At 49.6% G+C, this 10,878-nt stretch overlaps 1 protein-coding gene and 1 long non-coding RNA gene across 7 annotated transcripts in view; one reads left to right on the top strand and one right to left on the bottom strand.

Moving 5' to 3' along the window:
- Positions 1 to 10,878, bottom strand: part of SEMA3B (semaphorin 3B) — a 93,120-nt gene that overhangs the window by 56,922 nt on the left and 25,320 nt on the right. For 4 of the 6 annotated variants that reach the window (XM_025204374.1, XM_025204375.1, XM_025204376.1 and 1 more), the window contains exon 1: positions 7,107 to 7,143. The exons of the other annotated variants lie outside the window; for them this stretch is intronic. In XM_025204374.1, the coding sequence (XP_025060159.1) occupies positions 7,107 to 7,128 (22 nt within the window). In that variant the 5' untranslated portion in view covers positions 7,129 to 7,143. Of the gene's footprint in view, positions 1 to 7,106; positions 7,144 to 10,878 lie in introns of those variants that run through there. 6 annotated transcript variants of the gene reach the window in all.
- The window catches only part of LOC112550323, a 24,553-nt gene that overhangs the window by 4,281 nt on the left and 9,394 nt on the right, over positions 1 to 10,878 (top strand). Inside the window, exon 2 of the long non-coding RNA XR_003094105.1 lies at positions 4,234 to 4,293. This is a non-coding gene — a long non-coding RNA (uncharacterized LOC112550323). The remainder of the gene's footprint in view (positions 1 to 4,233; positions 4,294 to 10,878) is intronic.

Raw genomic sequence — 10,878 nt, 5'->3', positions numbered from 1 at the left:
CAAACGACCCTAGCAAGGGCGTTTGCTTCAAAAGGAGCAAAGCCTCCTTTTGAAGACCCCCAGGGTAGGAGCGAGCACTACTTCCCATGGAAGCTGGTTCCAGATCCTAGCCACCCTGAGAGTGAAGTAGTGCCTCCTGATATCTAGCCTGAATCTACTCTCAGTCAACTTATGGCCATTATTCCTTGTTACTACCAGTAGTGCTCAGGGGAACAGGGACTCTCCCATTGCCTGCTGGTCTCCCTTGGCCAGTTTATAGATGGCCACCAGATCCCCTCTTAGCCTTCTCTTGTGGAGGCTGAACAGGTTCAGGTCTTGTAGCCTCTCCTCGTAAGGCCTGCCCTGCTGACCCCTGGTCACGCAAGTGGCCCTCCTTTGGACCCTCTCGATGCTGTCCACATCCCTCCTGAAGTGCGGCGCCCAGAACTGGATGCAGTACTCCAACTGCGGCCTGACCAGTGTCACATAGAGTGGGAGGATCACCTCCTTGGACCTGCTCGTGATGCATCTGTGGATGCATGACAAGGTATGGTTAGCCTTCCTGACCGCGTCCTCACATTGGCAGCCCATGTTCATCTTGGAGTCTATAATGACTCCAAGATCCTTTTCCCAGTCAGGATCAGGCAGTATCAGCAGCGGGGTGGTAAGCAGCAACTGCCTGCAGAAGCTGTTGGCAGCGATTGGTGGCCGCCTACAGAAGCTGGTGGCGACAGTGGCGGTGGCAAGTGGTGACTGCCCGCAGAAGCCGGCAGCGGCAAGGGGGCGAGCAGCAACCACCCACAGAAGTCAGCGGCAGCGGCCAATCTCGGGGGGGCGTGTGTCCTGCCATGCCCTCCCTACAAGTCAACGATGCTCCCAGCTCTTCCCTGGTCTCTCCACTGGCATTACTTCTTTCCCTGAGCTGGGAACAGAACCCAGGAGCCCCTCCCACACTGCAGTTCTGACCAGTAGAAAACACCTTTCCCAGAGTTGGGAACAGTGTTCCAAGCCCCTGGCCCAGCTTTAACCATTATATCAGGCTCTACTCCCCATTCAGATTCCTGAAGAGACCCCAGGAGTTCGGACTGTCAGAGCATTGCCCTAACTAGAAAACCCCTCATTCTCCAGCTAGAAAGAAATAACAATTCAAATTCATGTGCTGCTGGATTTACTTTTTCTAATCCAGAAAATGAAATCTAGCATTTAGGAATAGGATGTTCCTTAAAGAGACTGGTTAAAAATACTTAACTATATTAGAGACGGTAAATTCCCTCTTTTATCCTTTTGAAAGGAAACAGCACCTCTTTATTCTTGGCAAAGTGAGTGGGTGGGCGAGCTGGGATGGGATAGCAATCAACATTGGAAGGGGCTGATTTTAAAGGCATAAGACCATGAAAAGACCACAGAAGCCTCCAGGAAAAGTTCCTAACTTGTTAAAAAGCCCTGAATTTGGCTGCTTCCGAAACAGACTTAAAAAAGAAAACAAAAACAGTTGTCTGTGATTTATACAGTTTCTAGGAAAAGGATTAGAGAAAATAATGAGGAAAATGGTCTTTCTGCTCTTTAGTTGTTTTTTTTTTAAGTGAATACCATGGGCAGATGACACAGCACACAGAGAGGACACCACCTCCCTACCACTACTTGATATTTTCTGGTTCATATCTCCAAGGATCATATATCCACCTTCTCAGCTGGCACGTCACCCAGGGATTCATGCTCAGCTGTATTTCACCATGACCTTCAAGGCCTTTTCTCAATCAGTTCCTTATCCCATAAATTTGACCTGTGTTTTAGATACCTGACTTTGCAAACCGGTGCATTCACCACATTAGTGGAATGAACCCAGCTTCCCAAGCAGACCAGACTGCTCTATAGCACTGACCTTTCATTGTCATTATGTATCACTTTACCAATCTTTTCTTTCCTTGCAAGGATACAAACCTCTTCCCCATCCTGCCAGGCTTCCTGGAGATGGTGATAATGCTGTTACCTTCACACGCTTCTGAGAACAAGAGGATCACAAAGTAAAACTCCCCATGAGCACTTACAGTTCAGTTCTGCAAATTTCAAAGCACTTGGAAGGGAGGGAAACTGAGGCCCAGGAGAGGCAGTGACTCGTCTTTGCGTTCTTACAGTGTGTCAGTGGCAAAGCTAGGAACAGAACACAGGTGTCCTGATTCCCCTCCCATAGCTCTAATTACACAGCCAGCTGCCGCTTAGGATTCCAGCTTTCTAGCCAGTGAAACCAGCCCCTGAAGAATGATGCTAAAAATCTCATGTGGGACAGAAGAGGTCCCAGAGACTCCTCTGTCTTACAGACTTGACAGCTCTTTTGCAAACGACGTGTGGCTCTTGACTACAGATATTCATGCTGTCCTTTTAAAAATCCCACATCATCAGAGCAGATCCTTCCCTACTCCGCCCCACACCCCCCACTCTGGTCAATTGACATTTGCAAATTGGGTGCATGCAAAAATAACAAACAGGATGAGTGAGTCTGCAAATGATTTCCTGCTGGCCTGGCCCACAACCTCATCTGAAACAAATCACTTTGATGGCTCGATAAGGACACATCAAATACATGCACTGCTGGAAACGGGGACCAGGGACACCTGTTTGCCTTCCAGCACCGCTCCCCTTCTGGTGCCTCCTGCCAGTGGTTGGACACTGCCCCAGGCAGCCCTGCGAAGCCAGGCAGCCCTTAACTCTGAAAGCCCTGTGAATTCCTAAGAGAACATTTATCATCAAGCTCTTCACCAATGCCAGTTAAACCGCATCAGCCCCCAGGGATGGCAAGGGAGCAGAGTGGTTATGCCGTGGTGGAGCTTGGTTGTAAATGAACACCTGCTCACTTGGACTGGAGAGTCAGGGCAGCTGATATTGATCTAATATGTGTGCCAGTGCTACAAAAACTTCTCTGCCTTGTTCATATTATCCTGGTGGCCCGCTCAGCTTGGAAGCTTCTGGTGAGGGAGGGTCAGGAAACAACCCTGAGCCTTGACCCTGAGCCAAACCCTAGAAACATCCTTTCCCAGAGCCAGGTAGAGAAACCAGCAGTCCTGAGGCCTATTCCTGTGGTTTCATGAATGTCTATTCCTCCAACTCAAGGATCCTGACAACCAGGCCTCTGCTGTCTGCACTAGTCACATCCTTTCCTTTGCTGTACATTTGTGCTCAGTAGCCAAAGGGTTAAAGCTCTCTGTTGTATCTCCTCTCTGTTGCCTTGGGTGGGTATGCATGCGTGGCATGGAAAGGGGTGGTCTCTGATGTCAATGTCCAGCAGAACCTGGCTGTAGTTCAGAGACAGAAAGCAGGGCCTGCCTGCCAAGCTCCATCTGACTTCGCTATTCAGTTGTCCTTGCTCCAGGCAGTGGCGGAAATGCACTGGGGCTGTGTCACCAGGGCCCTCTCCAGAGCTGTTCTGGTTTAGAAATAATCAGTGCTGGGATTGTTGCAACAGGCAGGCTGAGAGCTGGGTATATCAGCACTCCCTGATCATCCTCGGCCAGGTCAGGAATGGGCGGACATAAGTGGGCCCTTGGCTGAGACCCTGGGCACAAACCCTAGCTCCACCATTCAAGGGCCTCTGGGATTTGCAGTCCTGGGGAAGTCCAGCTCCATGTTGCCCTCTGGAGGCATTAGGAGGATCCATCCGCTGACCTGTGTCTCAAAAGGATCCCTTGTGCACTAGGTGAGATGGCAGGCAGCTTTGATGACTTGTTGAAAAAGCAGTATGTGGAAATGGTACCTCAAGTGTGAAAGAGAGGTGTGTGGGTGCTCCCGACCTCTGCCAGCAGTCAGCACTTCTGGGAAGCAGAAACAGGTGTGTGGCTCTGCAAAGTTCCCATCAGATCCCAGTTTCTGCCTCCTACAGCACCGGAGCTTCTGTTCCCTCTTTCCTCTTGGGAAGCCCTTACCCTGAGTCCCCATGAATAGGGAAGCTGGGTCTTAGAGCAGAGCAGGGAAGGAAGGGGATGACCTTAGTGGGGTGCCCCTGCTGGGTTGGTTAGAACTGATGCATTGCATGGGGATTAACACAGCTATTTCCAGAGACATGGCATTCTGCCTGTGCCCAGGTCACCCATTGCTCAGCATATGTAGTGCCTCCCACTGTGTCCCTAGGAGAGATGCCCCCATGCCCAGAACTCCCTCTGTCTTACTGAAATCCACCTCCCAGCCCTAGAGACTTCCCTGGGAACAGAAGAAGAAAAAGCTTCCTCTGTTTTATATTGTTCCACTTCCTATGTCCTTCAGAACTGTGGTCCTGCACAGAAGACCATAGGGACTGCTTTGCAGCAGAAGCCCAGAGGAGAGGTGAGTTCTCTTCCTCTCTACAGTGGAGAGAGCCCCTTGAAGCCAGAATCCAGGGAGTCCCTCTCCATTAAGGATCAAGTCCCAGATCCCAGCTGGTATGATCAGCACTGCTCATGCATGTGCCAGAACCTACAAAACTGTGTTAATTTATATGCCCAAGGATCTGGCCCCCAAAGTCCCCAAAGAAGGGATCACTCATATCCTCACAGCCCTGGGAAGGGCTTCCCAACATCTTGGGCTCACAGCAATACCAATGGAGGTGGTTTCTGGAGGCCTCCATAAACTAGGAAGGCAGCAGGTCCTCGTGGAGAATGCACTGGCCCGGGAGAGCCAAGCTTGATTCCCAGTTGTTCCCTCCTCCTCCCCGCTCTCCCCCACCTGCTGGGTAACCCAGGACTTCTTAGCCTAAGACTAATGGCCCGATCCAGAAAAGTACCTAGGCAACTTAGATAAAAATTAGATACCTAAGTCTAAGAGCCCAATCGACAGAAAAGCCTACCTCACCACTTTGATATCTATGTTTCACTACTAAAGTGACTTAGGTGCCTAAAGTTTTGCTACTATAAAAGCCCAAAGACACTGCTATGTTAGCTGAGTAGAGTCCTGGCACCTAGTTGTTTTCCCCACCCCTGGCTCTGTTCCCCATGTTTAAACTGGGGGCAATGATAGCAAGTTCCTTGGTAAAGCACTTTTTTGAGATCTGCTGATACAGAATGCTGCATCAGAACTGTGATTCTTCTTATCGATCCAGAGCTGCTCTGAAGTGTGTGAGTCAAACTGCAGGGCTAGAGCTCAGCTTGGGTTACGCTTTTAATTCTGTAGCAAATATTATAGGTTTACTGCTGCTGAAGTTTTATTATAGCCTCATGCCTTTGAAATTGTGCCAGGTCAGGCCACTTAGCTTTACTGGTATTTCAGTGCTACCAGCACAGATGGTCCCAAGCCCTTTTTTTCCCTTAGAAGCTCTGCTAGAGATGGGCCTGAGCTAGGCATACCGCTACTTCCTAGGGGACGCACCTACACAAGATGTTTACTGAGGAGTAGTAGCTCTACAGTAAATTAGCTCTACACTAAATGTCTCAGTGTCTATACAAGCAGGGCTATTAGGCTGGAGTAAACTAGTAAAGTCTACAGCAGGGCAGTACTTGTAAATGAAAGTACTATCCTGTTTGGAGTTTTTTACTCCACAGCAGTGCACATGTAGATGCTGACCTGGCTGGCTGGGGAATGAACGTACTTCAGTTCAGGGGCTGCCTGCTGGTTAGCCCTACACTGGAACACCCTTGTGCCCCAGCCAGCCCCTCTGCAGCACATTGAGTTGGGTTGGAGCAGCCCCAGGCTGGCAGGCTGACCCCTGGAGCCACCTGCTAGCCAAGGCTGCTCCAACCTGGTTCAACATGCTGTGGTCCCAGGAGCATGTTCACATGGCATGTCCAGAAACAATAAACTCCAGTGCAAAAGTTCTTGAATGTATTGAATTAATTACACATGTAGACATGCCCCCTATATCAACATTTCTTCCTACTGCTGCAGTCCCCTCATTCCAACCTAAAGTCTCATGGAAATGCTATGGATGTTGATGACATATGCTGAGAACTAGGACATGAGGAATGTCTTGCAAAGGCCGATAGTAGTGTTGGTGTGACTTGTGATGATGAGTTCTTGGTGAGCATTGCCAGGAGTTTGCTGTATCTGGAGAAGTAATCAAGGGCCATAATGACCACATTTCCATTCCAGAAAAACAAATCTATTGCTCTTGCTGCCAAAGACTCAGATAGATCTGGAGAGAGGACTGATGTGGCAGAGGGGGGGGGGGGGGTTTTTCTCTCCTGCTCTATGACTAGTGATTCTCAACTGGCCAACTGAGCCCTGGCTAATATGCTGATTGGTGTCCTGCCCAGCAGTTGTTTATTCCAAGAGATCTTTTAGGCATGTTGTCAAATATCTCATTCCAGAGTACTGCAAGAATACGGGTGCTCTGGTCCTTCCATTAGAAGCCTACCAACTATAGCAAAAGTGACTGCCAATATGGTAGCAGGATTCTTAGAAGGTCACTCCCACTTTGGAAAAGCCAAGTTTGTCTCCAGCTCTAGCTGTGCTCGTCTTACTTGTTGCAACAGCTGGCTGATGCTGAAATTGCCATCTCCATGTAGTCACTGAAGACCTTCTAGACAGTATATTCAGTCTGTGCTTCCCATTAGGTGCTCTGCTGCTCTGAGTGTCTGCCTGCTCTGCTCACTTGTGAAAAAAAATGCAGTAACCAGAACCAAAGTTGTTATATTCAGGGTTAAAAGACTGCCAGGGTTTCACAACTGCTAAGGTTTTAGATCTGTTTCTGTTGTAAAATTTAGTAGCATCGGAGGCCAGTGTTGCCAGGGATCATCGCTGTTACAGCATTGTTTTCCACCTGGGCATAGCACTGCTCTGATTTGGTGAAGTTTCACATTTGAGGATGTTGGAGCTCTGGTCTCCTGCCAGCGGATTGGGTGAGAGCCTTGCTACCATCCACTCAGAAAGACATCAGCAGCTACTGCTCCTGGAAAGTGTCTGAGTATTATATCCAAGCAGGTGGACAGGCCAGTTGGATGTGCCTTCTCTCAACCAACTCATTTGGTGTTGGACCCCAGCACAGATCTATATCTTAGGACCATTAGGAAGATCTTTTTAAGTCTTTGTCAGCTGTTCTGAATCTGACATATACTAGGTATCTTCCATAGCAGCATACAAGTCGAGTGGTAGGGGAAACTCTTCTTTTTTGCCCCTGCAGTTCGTGATGGCATGAAAGTCACTACTCAAGGATCTCAGATACTGACCAACAGCAAAACTGCTCTTCATCCAATTCCAAGCGCCCTCTCTCACTGCAGGAAAAACTATGGTGAGCCTCTCTGTTGCATCTACCATTTGTGGTAAGGCTACAGTGAGTGGATAAAGCAGCATGGGTTCCATGCAACTCCCCGGTGGGAAGAGATGGTCTTGGCCCTCATCTGAAGAAAGCAGCACTGCAGCAAGGTTCCTCCAGAAATATCAGTGGGAGGGTTTTCCCATCTGTGGAGGGAAGAAGACTAGTTCACACAGTGCTTGAGAGCACTTTAGATCACAGAACAAACAAGACTGGTGGCCTACCAATGGGCACCAGCTACATCCTCAGACCAACAAGAGTCAGCATAATGGACAATCTCTGCACCCCTGTCAAATGCACCTGGAGTCCTGTGCTCCGCTCACAGCACTTCCTTACTGGAAAGAACCTGACAAAGCTGAGAGTGCTCAGAGAGGAGGAACATGGAAAAGGAATAGATGCAGACAAAGGGGGCTGGGGAAACACTAAGGAGGGAGATGAACCAATGGTCTGGAAACAGTGGGTTATCAGGAATGATGAAGTTTCACAGAGCTTTAATTGTGAGGAAGGAAGCCGTGCAGTCATCCTCTGGCTGTCTTAGGTATTTAGAAGGCTCCCACTGGGTAGTACTCAAGGCAGAGATGGAACTGGGACTAGCGACCTGGATCAAAGATAACAAGAAGTCTTTTTTTAAATATATAGGGGGTAAAAAGAAGGTGCCAAATAATGTGAGGCCTCTGCAGGACATGCTTGGTAATCTGGTGGTAGCACCAGATGACAAAGATAATCTTTTTAACATATTCTTTGCTTCCATTTTTCTGAGTAGGGACAGGGATATCCCCCCCACTGGGATACCGGACAGACCCAGGGGAGGCACAGCCAGGTCCAGGGTCAGTGAGGACCTAGTCAGGGAACTTATGGAGGGACTAGATGTGTTAAAATCAGCAGGTCCAGATGATCTCCACCCCAGAGTGCTTAGGGAACTGGCAGAAGTCCTTGCAGGACCCCTGGCACAGCTTTACGAGCACTCGTGGTGCTCTGGTGAGGTGCCTGATGACTGGAAAAGGGCCAATGTGGTCCCCATTTTCAAAAAAGGGAGGAAAGAGGACCCAGGAAACTATAGGCCCGTTAGTCTTACCTTGGTCCTGGGGATGCTGTTTGAGAAAATTATCCAGGAGCACATCTGTGAAGGGCCAGCAGGGCAGTTTATGCTTAGGGGCAATCAACATGGGTTCATTAGATGCAGGTTCTGTCGGACCAACCTGGTGGCCTTCTACGACCAGGTCACAAAAACCTTGGACGCAGGTGTTGTGGTGGATGAAGTCTTCCTGGACTTTAGGAAGGCCTTTGACACTGTCTCTCACCCCAACCTCATTTAAAAATTAGGTGTCTGTGGTGTAGGAAGAACCAGCAGCAGACCTACAGGCTGGGGAACTCCCTTCTCATCAGCACAAAGGCAGAGAAGGATCTTGGAGTCACTATTGATTCCAAGATGAACATGGGCTGCCAATGTGAGGACACGGTCAGGAAGGCTAACCGCACTTTGTCATGCATCCACAGATGCATCACGAGCAGGTCCAAGGAGGTGATCCTCCCTCTATGCAACATTGGTCAGGCCGCAGTTGGAGTACTGCATCCAGTTCTGGGCGCTGCACTTCAGGAGGGATGTGAACAGCATCAAGAGGGTCCAGAGGAGGGCCACTCGCATGATTAGGGGTCAGCAGGGCAGGCCCTACGAGGAGAGGCTATGGGACCTGAACCTGTTCAGCCTCCACAAAAGAAGGCCGAGAGGGGATCTGGTGGCCGCCTATAAACTTGCCAAGGGGGACCAGCAGGCAATGGGAGAGTCCCTTTTCCCCCGAGCACTACTGGGGGTAACAAGGGACAACGGCCATAAATTGACTGAGAGTAGATACAGGCTATATATCAGGAGGCACTACTTCACTGTCAGAGCGGCTAGGAGCTGGAACCAACTTCCAAGGGAAGCAGTGCTTGCCCCTACCCCCGGGGGTCTTCAAAAGGAGGCTAGATAATCACCTAGCCGGGGTCATTTGACCCCAGCATCCATTCCTGCCCATGGCAGGGGTCAGACCAGATGATCTGCTTAGGTCCCTTCTGATCCTACCAACCAACCAACTACCCAGGTACCAGACAGTCTGCAACACACAAGGGGCATCTCACAGTAGCCCCATGAAGTGGGATCAGTGTTGTTACCTGCATGTGCAAGAGAAACTGAGGCACACACAGAGTAATGGCTGGATTCACTAAAGTACCTAGGCAACTTAGGCAAACTTTAGGTAACCTAGACAAAAATTAGGCATCTAAGTCTAAGAGCCCAATTAACAGAGAAGCCTACACCACCACTTCGGCATCTATGTTTTCACCACTGAAGTAACTAAAGTTACTTAGGTGCCTAAAGTTTTGCTACTATACAAGCCCACAAGCACTGCCATGTTGGCTGAGTGAAGAGTTCTGGCACCTAGCACATATCTAAGGCTGTTTAGGAGTCACAAGCTAAGTCTCCCTTCAATTGGCCTCCTGAGGGGCCTGGTGTGGTAGACCTGTGCAGACCACCGTAACACACTTCAAGATTCATAGATTCATCGATTGTAGAGTCAGAAGGGACCCCGAAGGATCATTATGTCCGACCCCCTGCCCCAAGCAGGAAAAGGACCGAGGTCAGACAACCCCAGCCAGCTGCCTATCTAGCCTCCTCTTGAAGACCTCCAAGTTAGGTGACAGCACCACCTCTCTTGGCAGCCCGTTCCAGATTCTGGCCACCCTTACTGTGAAAAATTTCTTCCTAACATCTAACGTGAATCTACTCTCCACTAGTTTGTACCCATTGTTCCTAGTCACTCCTAGGGGTGCCCTGGTAAATAGTGCATCTCCAACTCTCTGTTGTCCTCCCTTGATAAACTTATAGGCTGCTACAAGGTCTCCCCTTAGATGTCTCTTCTGAAGGCTGAAGAGATCCAGATCCCTCAACCTCCCCTTGTAGGGTCTTGTACAGAGGCCACTAATCATACGGGTGGCCCTCCGCTGGACCCTCTCCAGATTCTCCACATCCCTCTTGAAGTGCGGTGCCCAGAACTGGACGCAGTACTCCAACTGCGGCCTGACCAATGCCGCATAGAGGGGGAGCATCACCTCCCTTGATCTGTTGGTCATGCATCTGCTAATGCACAGTAAGGTGTGATTGGCCTTGTTGATGGCCTCGTTACACTGCCGGCTCATGGTCATCTTGGAGTCAACCATGACGCCAAGATCCCTTTCAGCCGCTGAACTGCTGAGGAGTCATCCCCCAACTTATCGGTGTGCAGGGGATTCCTCCTCCCTAGGTGGAGTACCTTGCATTTGTCTTTGTTGAATTGCATCTTGTTTCATTCTTTCCATTGCTCCAACCTGTCCAGATCTGCCTGTATCCATTCCCTGCCCTCCGGTGTGTTAACTTTGCCCCAAAACTTGGTGTCACCTGCAAACTTGGACAGGGTGCTCTCCACGCCCTCGTCCAAATCGCTGATGAAGATATTAAATAACACTGGTCCAAGGACCGAACCCTGCGGCACCCCACTGCCCACCTCCTTCCAAGCTGAAAATGACCCATCCACCACCACTCTCTGAGTGCAGTCCCTAAGCCAGTTTGCCACCCACCTGACTATGTACGCATCCACTCCACAGCCTGTTAGCTTCCTTATTAGAATAAGATGCTAAACTGTATCGAAGGCCTTCTTAAAGTCCAGGTAGAT

This window comes from Alligator sinensis, unplaced genomic scaffold (assembly GCF_000455745.1).
Source record: "Alligator sinensis unplaced genomic scaffold, ASM45574v1 scaffold858_1, whole genome shotgun sequence".
Classification (NCBI taxonomy): domain Eukaryota; kingdom Metazoa; phylum Chordata; order Crocodylia; family Alligatoridae; genus Alligator; species Alligator sinensis.
The sequence above is the reverse complement of the archived record's forward strand: the minus strand, read 5'-3'. Positions and strand labels throughout refer to the sequence as shown.